Consider the following 14,552-nt stretch of genomic DNA (forward strand, 5'->3'; position numbering starts at 1 on the left):
GACAAACTTTGAATTTCTCTCACAGAAAACACTGTTTCTGCTATAAGCTAGCCACAGCAGCAAGAATGTCTGAAATTTCAGCTCTGGATTACGAGAGGATACAGTTTGATGACAATCATAACTTTTGGCGCACCTCGGTTAAGATGGGATTTCATCGCAAAAATCAACTGCCAGGTCAACCAGACAGATTATTCCACATCCGGCTATCCTCTATTCTCGGATCACAAGATACACAAGACCTATCACTGTGTCGGTAAGGCTCAAAGTTTATTCTGACGATCCAAAACAAGGAGAAGATTTCTCAAGCGTTTATTCATCCCTTATAAGCCTCACGAATCAAACAGAAGTGTCACGGACCACAATATCTATTTGGATAAGGACTGTCATTCTCCGTGCCTACAAGGCAGCAGGCTTGGACCCACCAACAGCATCAAATCCACATGAGATCAGGGCACTGGCCTCTACCCTCGCCCTACGGTAACTGTTCCTTGAACACGATTATGGAAGGATGCTATTGGAAATCTAACATGGTATTTGCTAATCACTACCTAAGAGACATCACTACAGAAGATGTCTCTGGCATTCACCATTCCGGACCACTGGTCCTCGCTCAGCAACTGACAGTCCCTGCGTAGGCGTTAAAATATTATCCTCACAAGATTAATATGTATTTTATACATACTCATCTAGCTTATAACTCTCACGGAGTTTTAGGGCTATGTATATATGTTCAGCTTAAGTATTCAACCTTAAGCATATACTTGGAGTATAGTCAATTTCAGTGCCTCTATCAGAGTCACCTATATATATATATATAATTTATATGTATTGTTCAATATATTCATAATGTAATTCCCCTTTAATGGCTTTATATAACCTATGGTTTTCTTTATACAGGAAACATCCTAAATCTAAGCCTTCATGAAGTTCCGTAGGGAGATATTACAGTATATCTATACAAAATCACTAATTATAAATCCAAAGTATTCTGTTACCCACCTCCGTTCCGTAGGATGCTACAAACAAAGAGCATGAGTCAGGATAAGGAAAAATATGTAATTTTTAGAGTAAAATTGATATTTTATACTTATCCTGACTCATGAGTTAACTCCCTCCATCCTCCCCACATAACACTTTGGATTTCCCTGTAAATTCAAGTGTTGGGCTCGCTAAATCAGGAGAGAGTGGAGCACATGGCCAGAGGGTGGCGACACCTTTCCGCCAGGGGAGACAAAGGGAGCAACTTCGTGGTGAGTACCAATTAGTGATTTTATTTTGAAGGGCTTCAAATAAGGAGATACAAGTGTTCCACTATGTTAGCAAGAAGAAGAAGACAAGCAAAGAGCATGAGTCAGGATAAGTATAAAATATCAATTTTACTCTAAAATTACATTTAATATCAACTTCTATGAGGGCATCGTTGAGATGTGTCTGACGGAGGCTCGTAAACTCGACCCGCAGGACCTGGCGTCCCACTTCTATCAGAACGGGGAGCCACCTGAAGACACCCAGGGATTCCAGGCTTACTACCACAGGTGAGTCGTAGCTGTGGACATAGGGTTGCAATAATCAAAATCTTACAAAGCGGGGTTGCAGTAATATGGCAGTGTGTGTGGGATGACAGTAAATATGCATCAGTAGATACAGGGTTGCAGTAAGTCTATGGGTGTAGGGTTGTAGTAAACAAAAGCACACAGCAGGGTTGCAGTAAGTCTATGGGTGTAGGGTTGTAGTAAACAAAAACACACAGCAGGGTTGCCGTATGGTGCAGGTTTGCAGTAAATCTGTAGCTGTAGGTGTAGGGTTGCAGTAATCTACAGTACAGGTTGGTATAGGTTTGTAATAGTCTACAATAATAAGTCCACAATAATCTGACACTTTATGATTTAATTGCCGAACAGTTAAATCTCAGAAAAGACCAAACTTACTTTGTGAAATAAAAGTTTGAATGCATCTAATATAAAAACTTACAATGCACTCCCATTATGATCAGTAAGGACTGCAAAAGCTGATTTTGAAAAGGGTAAAAAAATGTCACAATCCCGAGATAACTACTACAAATGATTCCAGGTAACTGTGAGTTTGGGCATGCATCTCCACATTGCTTATCCCCGGTTCTGCGGTTCTACACAATTGCCATGTGGTTTGTCTTCCAGGTTGGAGTGCTACAAGTGCATCACTGAGATCCTGGGCTACTTGTGGTCGGCCAGCGTATCTCACCCCCAGGCTCCCAGTGTACCCAAGTCTCCTGGCCCACCTCCAGCCCCGGACCCCAGCCGTGTCGCCGCGCCACAGGCAGACCAATATGTGAGTATACAGAGCCACTAAAGCCACAAGCCTTACACCTGGATCTGTAAAAGTCAGAATCAGTCTCAGGTGGAATATATGTGAGAATCGCAGGGCACAGTATGTCTCAGGAGTCAACATTAAGTAGTATTCAAAATGTCCAGGTAGGGGAGGGGGAAGTGGGGTAGCCTAGTGGTTGCAGTGTTCGCTCGTCACCCCAAAGCGCCAGGTTTGATTCCTCACATGGGTACAATGTGTGAAGCCCATTTCTGGTGTCCCTGTTGTGATATTGCTGAAAATGGTGTAAAACTACACTCTTCTCTCTCTCTCTCTCACTCAGGTGGGGATAAAACTGACCAGTGGTTTGCTGCTCGTGTCAAAGAAATAGGATGTGGTTTTTCCTCTTTACCTGATACAATAATAAACAAAAGTAAACCTTATTAAATACGTGCCTGAGACTCGGGTCATTTCATATGCTGTGATATTGCTGGCATTTAATCAAATTTTCTCTTTCATGATAACTTGTATCCTTATCATTTGTGACTGCTACAGAGGACGGATATCCTGAGGATGGCCCTCAAGTCGGAAGACGCTCTGTTCCACACGTCCCTGTACGACTGGTTCTTCATCACCAACAATTCCGAGAAACTCCTAGAGGTAGGTTAATAAGTGAAGTCTTTTAAGTAGAATGCATTGTGTCTTAGAGCTATGTCCCCCAAAACTTGAGTAAATTATATCTGTGTCAAGTCAGTAAACTGGGTGCAGTCCGTGGTCTTTGGAATATTGACAAACTTTAGGAACATGCTGTTATCAAGTACTTGCTGGAAACTGTTTATCACCAAAAGCTATCCTTGAAGATATCGGTACAACACTATGGAAGTATACCTCTTCCTATTGTAGCAACCCATGAAGATCCAGGTTAGAAATGATCTTCAGCAACCCATGCTTGTTGTAAGAGGCGACAAAGGGGATCGGGTGGTCAGATTGTTGACTTGGTTAACACATGTCTCGGTTCCCAATTGCGCAGATTGAAGCTCATGCTGTTGATCACTGGATTGTCTGGTCGAGACTTGATTATTTACAGACCGGCGCCATAAAACTGAAATATTGCTGAATGTGGCATAAAACTAAACTCACTCACTCACTCACCTATTGTAGCAGTATGTTGTAAGCACAGCAAAGAGAGACTTCAAGACGACCACTGTGCTGGAAGGACTGTCATGTCAACAACAGCTGATTTTATCCAGATAATCCTTGATATTGAGGGGGCAGTGGAGTAGTCTAGTGGTTAAAGTGTCCGCTCGTCACGCTAAAGACCCAGGTTCGATTCCCCACATGGGTGCAATGTATGAAGCCCATTTCTGGTGTCCCCCACATTGATATTGCTGGAATATTGCTAAAAGCAGCGTAAAACCTTACTCCCTCGCACACTTGATATTTAGATGACCAACCAGCAATGACTGAGTGTCTGTTTGCTTGTTGAGTTGGTATTTGCTGGGAGAGAGCACATCTCTATTATCTCAGAACCTTTATGCAATGAAGAAAATATCACCTCATTCCATTCCAGGACTTGTGACGTGAGATAAGCACAACATACCTTGTAATAAACCAGGTCTGTTTGAAGCTGATGAAGAAAGGTTCTTGCAATGATTTGTGACTAAGGATGAAACCTAGGTTCAACAGTCACATGTTTGATTCAAAACAACAATCGAAAAGTACAGAACACTGCACATTTCTCAAATTCACAAAATAACCCCACGCCACGCAATCCCCATCTGCACTTACTCACTCACTCACTTGTTTAGATCCAGACCCCATATGTGGAGGCATATCTGAAGCGGAAGACACAACTACACTCTGGCAATGTAGAGGCTCTTGATATGCTGTGGAAGTACTATGAGAAGATCCAGAACTTCCCCGCTGCAGCAAAGATCTTGTCCCAACTGGCAGAGAGACACAGGTAAGGTGATGTCAGAATGACACCTGACAAGTGAATTTACCCCTTAAACTTGACAATGGCTATGATTGAATGTAGTAAACTCATGCCAGTATATTGTCAAAGCATGTGGAAAAGAGAAGAGTCTGGCTGAAAAAGTGTTTCTTTAAAACTTTTATGTTGATGTATAAGGTATTATGAATAACAGGTATTGTAAAAAGCCTTCCTCCATGAAAGCTTCAAGCTGTGTATCATGATACCTGAAGAGTCTTGTAAAGTTTGTAAGTCAGTATATCATTACAAGGCCTTGTGGTGCCAGATTGGACTAATGAGTTGGTTCCTTCCCCAGCATGGATGTGCCCCTCCACCAGCGTATCGAGTACCTTTCACGAGCCATCATGTGTGCCAAGAGCTCAACATCTAGGATCATGTCTGCCGCTGGGGGAGAATTCTTGCACGAGCTTGAAGAGAAGATGGAGGTGAGATCATTTTAAGCAAAAGATCCTTGTGTATCTGATTGGACAGATCTCCTGTGCCACCGGGTCTGTGATGGGTAGGTGGACTGGGTCTGTGATGGGTAGGTCTCCTGTGCCACCGGGCCTGTGATGGGTAGGTCTCCTGTGCCACCGGGTCTGTGATGGATAGGTCTCCTGTGCCACCGGGCCTGTGATGGGTAGGTCTCCTGTGCCACCGGGTCTGTGATGGATAGGTCTCCTGTGCCACCGGGTCTGTGATGGGTAGGTCTCCTGTGCCACCAGGTCTGTGATGGATAGGTCTCCTGTGCCACTGGGTCTGTGATGGATAGGTCTCCTGTGCCACCGGGTCTGTGATGGATAGGTCTCCTGTGCCCCTAGGGTCTGTGATGGGTAGGTCACCTGTGCCACCGGGTCTGTGATGGATAGGTCTCCCGTGCCACCGGGTCTGTGATGGGTAGGTCTCCTGTGCCACCGGGTCTGTGATGGGTAGGTCTCCTGTGCCACCGGGTCTGTGATGGGTAGGTCTCCTGTGCCACTGGGTCTGTGATGGGTAGGTGGACTGGGTCTGTGATGGGTAGGTGGACTGGGTCTGTGATGGGTAGGTCTCCTGTGCCACCGGGTCTGTGATGGATAGGTCTCCCGTGCCACCGGGTCTGTGATGGGTAGGTCTCCTGTGCCACTGGGTCTGTGATGGGTAGGTGGACTTGGTCTGTGATGGGTAGGTCTCCTGTGCCACCGGGTCTGTGATGGATAGGTCTCCCGTGCCACCGGGTCTGTGATGGGTAGGTCTCCTGTGCCACCGGGTCTGTGATGGGTAGGTCTCCTGTGCCACTGGGTCTGTGATGGGTAGGTGGACTTGGTCTGTGATGGGTAGGTCTCCCGTGCCACCGGGTCTGTGATGGGTAGGTCTCCTGTGCCCCTAGGTCTGTGATGGGTAGGTGGACTGGGTCTGTGATGGGTAGGTCTCCTGTGCCACGGGTCTGTGATGGGTAGGTGGACTTGGTCTGTGATGGGTAGGTCTCCCGTGCCACCGGGTCTGTGATGGGTAGGTCTCCTGTGCCACTGGGTCTGTGATGGGTAGGTGGACTTGGTCTGTGATGGTAGGTCTCCGTGCCACTTGGGTCGGGTCTGTGATGGGTAGGTCTCCTGTGCCACTGGGTCTGTGATGGGTAGGTGGACTGGGTCTGTGATGGGTAGGTCTCCTGTGCCACCGGGTCTGTGATGGGTAGGTCTCCTGTGCCACTGGGTCTGTGATGGGTAGGTGGACTTGGTCTGTGATGGGTAGGTCTCCTGTGCCACTGGGTCTGTGATGGGTAGGTGGACTGGGTCTGTGATGGGTAGGTCTCCTGTGCCCCTGGGTCTATGATGGATAGGTCTCCTGTGCCACCGGGTCTGTGATGGGTAGGTCTCCTGTGCCACCGGGTCTGTGATGGATAGGATAATGTAGGTCCCCTGTAATCAGTGAGCCTTAGGTTGGGCAAAATAGGTCCCCAAGACAAGATTCAGGTGGTTTTGCAATTATGTGAACTGTGTCATTTTGTCATTGTTTGCTGACAGACATGTCAAGCCACTATGCTTTCAACCATTGTTAACCATTAATAATCTGTTGTTGTCAGCTCCAGATTTGTTGACTTACAAGAGGCTTTGATAGAGGTAGAGTATTACTGACACTGTCATTCAACAATGTCCATGCCCATGATTATTCTGGTGAAGAATTAGCCCCATTACACCATGCATGTTGTAGGAGCTAGCACTTTCTTTGGGTTGAGTAGTTAGACTCACTTGGCTTCGTTTTATGACAATCTGAACTGTCCGTGTCTTGTTCCAGGTTGCCCGTCTCCAGCTGCAGGTACAGAAGGCGTTGGCCAAGTCCCTCGGCCTATCCATCCCACACGGTGACACCAGGGGGCTTCTGGTCAGGCTGGACTCGGAACTGCTGGACATCACCACGGTACGAGTCTTCACAGTAGCAGTACACCACACTCGGTAGCAGTACACCACACTCAGTAGCAGTACACCACACTCAGTACCAGTACACCACACTCAGTAGCAGTACACCACACTCAGTAGCAGTACAGCACACTCAGTACCAGTACACCACACTCAGTACCAGTACACCACACTCAGTAGCAGTACACCACACTCAGTAGCAGTACAACACACTCGGTAGCAGTACACCACACTCACTATCCGTACACCACACTCAGTAGCAGTACACCACACTCAGTACCAGTACACCACACTCAGTACCAGTACACCACACTCAGTACCAGTACACCACACTCAGTAGCAGTACACCACACTCAGTAGCAGTACACCACACTCACTATCCGTACACCACACTCAGTACCAGTACACCACACTCAGTACCAGTACACCACACTCAGTACCAGTACACCACACTCAGTAGCAGTACACCACACTCAGTAGCAGTACACCACACTCAGTAGCAGTACACCACACTCAGTACCAGTACACCACACTCAGTAGCAGTACACCACACTCAGTACCAGTACACCACACTCAGTAGCAGTACACCACACTCAGTAGCAGTACACCACACTCGGTAGCAGTACACCACACTCAGTACCAGTACACCACACTCAGTAGCAGTACACCACACTCAGTACCAGTACACCACACTCAGTAGCAGTACACCACACTCAGTACCAGTACACCACACTCAGTACCAGTACACCACACTCAGTAGCAGTACACCACACTCAGTAGCAGTACACCACACTCAGTACCAGTACACCACACTCAGTACCAGTACACCACACTCAGTAGCAGTACACCACACTCAGTAGCAGTACACCACACTCACTATCCGTACACCACACTCAGTACCAGTACACCACACTCAGTAGCAGTACACCACACTCAGTAGCAGTACACCACACTCAGTAGCAGTACACCACACTCGTAGCAGTACACCACACCTCACTATCCCGTATTACACCACACTCGTAGCAGTACACCACACTCAGTACCAGTACACCACACTCAGTAGCAGTACACCACACTCAGTAGCAGTACACCACACTCACTATCCCAGTACACCACACTCAGTACCAGTACACCACACTCAGTACCAGTACACCACACCTTCAAAGTACCAGTACACACACACTCAGTAGCAGTACACCACACTCAGTAGCAGTACACCACACTCCGGTAGCAGTACACCACACTCACTATCCGTGCACACCACACTCAGTAGCAGTACACCACACCTCAGTACCAGTACACCACACTCAGTACCAGTACACCACACTCAGTACCAGTACACCACACTCAGTAGCAGTACACCACACTCAGTAGCAGTACACCACACTCACTATCCGTACACCACACTCAGTACCAGTACACCACACTCAGTAGCAGTACACCACACTCAGTAGCAGTACACCACACTCGGTAGCAGTACACCACACTCGGTAGCAGTACACCACACTCACTATCCGTACACCACACTCGGTAGCAGTACACCACACTCAGTACCAGTACACCACACTCAGTACCAGTACACCACACTCGGTAGCAGTACACCACACTCAGTAGCAGTACACCACACTCAGTAGCAGTACACCACACTCGGTAGCAGTACACCACACTCACTATCCGTACACCACACTCGGTAGCAGTACACCACACTCAGTACCAGTACACCACACTCAGTACCAGTACACCACACTCAGTACCAGTACACCACACTCAGTACCAGTACACCACACTCAGTAGCAGTACACCACACTCAGTAGCAGTACACCACACTCGGTAGCAGTACACCACACTCACTATCCGTACACCACACTCGGTAGCAGTACACCACACTCAGTACCAGTACACCACACTCAGTACCAGTACACCACACTCAGTAGCAGTACACCACACTCAGTACCAGTACACCACACTCAGTAGCAGTACACCACACTCAGTAGCAGTACACCACACTCAGTAGCAGTACACCACACTCGGTAGCAGTACACCACACTCACTATCCGTACACCACACTCGGTAGCAGTACACCACACTCAGTACCAGTACACCACACTCAGTACCAGTACACCACACTCAGTAGCAGTACACCACACTCGGTAGCAGTACACCACACTCAGTAGCAGTACACCACACTCAGTAGCAGTACACCACGCTCAGTAGCAGTACACCACACTCAGTAGCAGTACACCACACTCAGTAGCAGTACACCACACTCAGTAGCAGTACACCACGCTCAGTAGCTGAGTACACCACACTCAGTACCAGTACACCACACTCAGTAGCAGTACACCACACTCAGTAGCAGTACACCACACTCGGTAGCAGTACACCACACTCAGTACCAGTACACCACACTCAGTAGCAGTACACCACACTCAGTAGCAGTACACCACACTCAGTAGCAGTACACCACACTCAGTAGCAGTACACCACGCTCAGTACCAGTACACCACACTCAGTAGCAGTACACCACACTCACTATCCGTACACCACACTCAGTAGCAGTACACCACACTCAGTAGCAGTACACCACACTCGGTAGCAGTACATCACACTCGGTAGCAGTACACCACACTCGGTAGCAGTACACCACACTGGAAGAATACAGGTTAAAATAGGACCCTAGCAACTTACGTTGGTCGTAAAAGCCGACTTAATTTGTCAAACTCTCAGAGTTTATTATTCCCCCCACCAAGGGGACATGAATGCCTTGATTGGTTTTAAAAATGGAAACCGTGTTGCAATTTGTTACAGAATTATTGTCATGCATTACTTGACTTAGTACTCGGTATCCCCAATGGGGACAGATTTTCCCAGAAACTGTTACAGATAGGGAAATTTTGTTATGTGTTTTCAGGACAAGAATGTTGTGGTGGAGTTAAAAAACAGGAACCAAATAAGAACAGTGGGGAGATACTGTTGACCATGTGTTCTTGTCCTATGTTGAAAGCATGGAGCATTTGCTCATTATAACAAACACCATATTGTCCAATTATTTTCAGGCTAATGTCATATATCTGAAATGTTACTGGGGGCAGCATTTAACCCTAAACTCTGAAGCTATGTCCAGTTAACTCCGATTTCAGCATATTTTGTTTTGACCAGTGAAGACCTACAACACTGTAACAACACAATAATACTGATATATTTTGTGGATGATCAACAGTTGTAACAATATCCTGCTATTGAATTGGTTGCAGTTAGAACAAGCTTTAAACTTCAACACCTCTAACACACTAACAATTCCTGATTTCAGCTGTACGAAGAGTATGCAGACAGGTTTGACTTATCGGAGTGTAAGCTGGCCATTGTCCACTGTGCTGGACTGTACGACAATGCGCTTATTGATAACCTGTGGCAGAGCATCATTGATAAAGGTAGGCTCTTCATCAGGGTCATGCGTGATATGGTCCATATTCTATAGGGCTTAAGGGTCTGTGGGGTAGCCTACTGTGGTTAAAGCACTCGCTTGGTACGCCAAAGGTCCATTCTTTTTCAGAAGAAGTCCTCCTTGGGGTACATATAAGCATTAAAATGTCCATTTTAAAAGCCTACGACAGTTGTAACAATATTTCAATAAAATATTTTACCAAACAAAAAACTCGTTATGTGTGGTGAGACCACCCCTACAGGGCCCCGTAGCGGGCCCCCTACAGCCAAGAGCAGGTAACTCTGGCTGTGTACCTCGTACCTCACTTTTCATGCTGTCGTCGGCCGTGTAGGTCGTTTGCATGGTCCAAGATACGAATAAGGATGAGTGAGATAGAGTCAAATCCTGTATGTATGGTTCCTTTTTTTCGCTCGGGCGTTAGCTGGAATCTTTGTATGACTTTTTTCATTCATGATTTGTTGTAACTTTACCGCGCAGTTCGCTGTCTCCAGCCACGTGGCAGGCAAGATGGCGGACCGCTGGGTTCCGTTGCTTTTCCTTCTCCTGGCTTTAGTAGAAAAAGCCTTGTAGTCGGGTTGTGAAAGGGCTGATATTTCATTTTGTAGATTATACTTGCCTAAATTCCTCTTTTTCAGGCTTTAGGTAAGTTTTGCTTTGAGTGTTTTCGTGGATCGCCGCACGTGTCGCTTCACACATGTTGCTCTTTGTCACCTATGTACTTAATTACGGCCGCTATTATGGCTTTACGCTAGTAATTAATAGCTTTGCTGTAGCAGTTAAAATATCGCCAGGGCGTTGTATTTTGTTCTGTTTTGTTGTGTGCATATTATATTATGTATATCGCATACAGTCCTTGCTATTATCATAGCGTGGTTCTGTTTTTGCAGCCCAAGGGGTGTGTCACCTGTAGCGCAGTTTGTCGCCTCAGGATCGCCACCTGGTTTGCTTACGTTGTTTAGGAGGGCCCATGACGAACAAGGTTGTTCTATGTGTCAGGCTTTCTCCCCAAGCAGCATCAAGTCCAGACGTGCTGATTACATGTTCTACACGCCCTACTAGGCGGGGGACATTTGGGGTCAGGAGCCTAAAGACAAAGATAAAAACAAAGAAAAAGAAGGCTTCGCTTCCTCTCTTCGGGATGCTCTACTGGCGGGCGAAGGGTACGGGCCTCCGGCTCCTTCACCTGCCATCCCCCTCAACATCACAGGCACCTTCCCCCTCCTGTCCCTGTTTCTAACCAGCTAACAATTGATTTTACTTTCTGATATATTGCAGAAGCAGATGGATTCGGTCCCACACTCGTGGCTGGACGCTGCGATGGCTGGCCTCCGACAGAGAGGTGGTGTCCCACCAGGTGCGGGTGTGTGTGTCGGGTCTATGGCGGGCAGTGCTCCCAACCTCAGCTTAGGCTCTGGTGTGGGGTTTCTGTCGAAAAGCGCCGGCTCCGAAGTTTCGCCTCGGTTGCTGGCCACCCTCCGGCAGTAACCTACCGGCCCCAGCCTTGGCTCGGGTCTGGTCCAGTAGTTAGTAGTTTAAGCAGTCCCTGTAGTTGCCGCTACTGCGACTGGTCCCATTCCGCTTGCGCCGGCTTGGCGGGCCATTCGGTGTCTGGATCATTTGTCTACCATTGAGGAATCCCAGCACGGGCTCTTCCTCATCACGGCACAGCGACTCAGTCTCGAAGTCTTGGGTCGGTGTGTGTCCGGGCAACCCGGCTCTGCTCGAGCCTTTGTCCCTCTTCTGTAGACCCTCGATGATGATCCTCAGAGCTCTCTGGAAACAGAGACCTCACCATTGAGGATCGATTCGAGGAGGCTATGGAGGAGGATGAGGGTCGAGGGAGGAGTTGGGCACGCCTTTGGTCGGCTCGGTAGCGCCCCTGAGGCAGGTGCGAGGGCGTATTGCTTTCTGTCCTGCCCCAGGTAGTGGTCAGTACTGGCGACCCGACCCTCAGGGAGTTTAAGCACTCCCAGGGGAGGCTTTTGCTCCCACCAAGGTGGGGACACAAGGCCGCGTGATATTACCCTCAGTCTTGTCTGAAGTAATCAACCCCTCCTCTGTCATGGTACCAGGTCCAGTTCGATTTGCCAGAACTTGACCGGGCCGGTACCTCATGGGGAGAACTTGCCTCTACAATCCCCCAGTGGTTGACGATTGTGGTTTACGCATCCGGTAAGCCCTGGGGTGCGTCGGGTAATTCTATGGCTTCAGCCAAGCAAAGGTCGCCCGGCTTCCGCCGCTCCACGACTAACGCCAGCTTAAATCCGCCTATCGATCCTTTGAAGAGCAATACCGCAATGCGTTCAATGCCTCAAAGTGACGATCCATTCGCCACATCTCGGTGTTGCAGAGGCAACTACTGGATGTGGGTGGGGTGGAAGAAGATTCGTCTCCCTCCACCTTGGCTAAGCAATTAACGGAGGTACAGTCACATCTGGCGTAGCTGATTTCTATCAGGTCAGTCGGCTTGCCAAATGATGTCGGGCGGTGATGGGCCTCCGCCGCCTGTGGCTTTCCGCGGGCGCAGGTATTAGCCTGCCACGCCAACAGGCTCTGCTGGCTGCCATTCTCGATGGGTTCTACCCTGTTCCCCGGGCAGCTACAGTAGTCCGGGGAGGCAGCGAGGCTGTCTCAACCTTCAAGGACTCTAAGCCCTTGCTGGAACAGCCTCACACGCCTCGCTTCGCGGCCCCGGTTGTCTCCTCCGTGATATCCTTTCTGCGGCGAAGGAATCTGTTAAATGGGCTCAGCCCTTGCAGTCGCTGAGGGTGAGCGGCAGAGGTAGGCAAGGGCAGGCCACGGCGCCCACCAGCCTTTTCAGAGGAAGGAAGTCAGCCCCGCTTCCCAGCTATAATTCCTCCGAGGCCCTTTGTTGGTACCAGACCAAGCAGTCAGAGTACTGCCAAAGTCCGTATTCAATGTCTCCTGCCACATATCCTGTGGGTGGTCGACTTTCCTCTTCCTGTCGGAATGGGGAAAAGTCACGCCCAATCCCCTGGGTCCTGTCCACACTCAGGGAAGGCCACTTGCCACAGTGGAAGCGAGACCCACCCCCTTCTCCTCGGGATCCGTTGCACTCCAGTGCCGGCTGCCCTAGAGAAGGCGGAAGTGCTCGCGCCGAGGTCCAGTCGTTGCTGGACAAGGCAGCCATAGAGATGGTTCCTGTGGGACAAGAAATGTTGGGTTTTACTCAACTTATTTCCTTGTCACCAAAAAGGACGGAGGGTTCAGACCTTATTCTAAACCTCAAAGGTCTGAACGACATGTTAGAGGTACCGATCATTCAAGATGGAAACACTCGCGTTCGGGTGATTTCGCTCTGTGGAGAAGGGAGATTGGCTCACGCCAATTCGACTCCTCAAAGACGCTGCACTTCCATGTCCCTATGCACTCCCCGAAGTTCGAAATACCTAAGGTTTTCCTTCGACGTGGGGAGGTGCTATCAGTTTCGGTACTCCTCTTCGGCATTTCCACAGCGCCAAGGGTGTTCACCAAACTCATGCTAATTCCAGCTCAGGTAGCCGTGGTCACTGGGGCAGGTGCTGTCACCCGTACTCCAGACGATTGGCTCCTTCGCAGGCGCTTGCCACTCACTTGAGTCGAGTTGCGACACTTTGCTGTGATGAGTATTCTCACCAAGTTGGGCTGGATTATCAACCTCAAGAAATCAGAACTGGTTCCCACCCAGGATCTGGTGTTCTTAGGGCGAGGTTGAGACAGCTGCAGGGATAGTCTCCCCAGTCTCGGACCGCGCCACCAAAGTCCAGAGAGTTGTGTTACAATTTCTCGGTTCCCCAGGGCCTCAGCTCAGACTTGGCTCCAGTTGTTAGGCAACATGGCGGCAGCGGTGGACATCAAGTTTGGCGCTGGCTGTTGAGGATCGCGACCCATTCAGCAGGCTCTAGCTCGAATGTGGGTCCACACCAGGGTTACGAAGTTGATTCTCCACACTCCAGGGTGGCTAATTCCTCATTCACGGTGGTGGACACTGGCGAGGAATTTATCCAAGGCTCCCTTTGGACATCCATGTCGCCAGATGTCTCTCTCAATTCAGGCGGACGCTTCCCTCACAGGGTGAAGCGTGCGGTTGGGCTCTGTCGGTCTCAGGCCTGTGGTCACAAGCGGCGCAACTGCACATCAATGTGCTAGAAGTGAGAGCAGTCAGGTTGGTGTTCAAACGACCGAGGAGGTTCGCCAAGGCCGCGTGGTCCGCCTCGAGATGGACAACCAGGCGGCAATGACCTACATCCTGAAGCAGAGGCTGCACAGTTTCCCGTCTCTTCTGCAGGAGGCATGGCAGTTTCTGCTCTGGTGCGACCTCAGTTCGACATACCGGTAATGCCTGTTTATCTCCCAGGGCGGACAACGTTCGAGCAGATGCACTCTCGTGTCGTATCCTGGCCCCACACGAAAGTGGATGCTCCATCGGGGATATTCGGCCATCTCCCCAGTTGTTCGG

General features: G+C 49.1%; 1 protein-coding gene across 1 annotated transcript in view; it reads left to right on the plus strand.

The window, feature by feature from the left end:
• The window catches only part of LOC124279055 (nuclear pore complex protein Nup155-like), a gene marked incomplete at its 5' end in the record, with an annotated part of 31,920 nt that extends 20,419 nt beyond the window's left edge, over nucleotides 1–11,501 (plus strand). Inside the window, 9 exon segments of the mRNA XM_046714856.1 lie at nucleotides 1,399–1,535; nucleotides 2,157–2,307; nucleotides 2,839–2,943; nucleotides 4,092–4,246; nucleotides 4,572–4,701; nucleotides 6,527–6,649; nucleotides 9,959–10,079; nucleotides 10,729–10,735; nucleotides 11,369–11,501. Coding sequence (XP_046570812.1) covers nucleotides 1,399–1,535; nucleotides 2,157–2,307; nucleotides 2,839–2,943; nucleotides 4,092–4,246; nucleotides 4,572–4,701; nucleotides 6,527–6,649; nucleotides 9,959–10,079; nucleotides 10,729–10,735; nucleotides 11,369–11,501 — 1,062 coding nt within the window.
• Between the last annotated feature and the right edge of the window lie 3,051 nt (nucleotides 11,502–14,552).

Source organism: Haliotis rubra, unplaced genomic scaffold (genome assembly GCF_003918875.1).
Source record: "Haliotis rubra isolate DU_JTF1 unplaced genomic scaffold, ASM391887v1 Scf2457, whole genome shotgun sequence".
NCBI lineage: Eukaryota > Metazoa > Mollusca > Gastropoda > Lepetellida > Haliotidae > Haliotis > Haliotis rubra.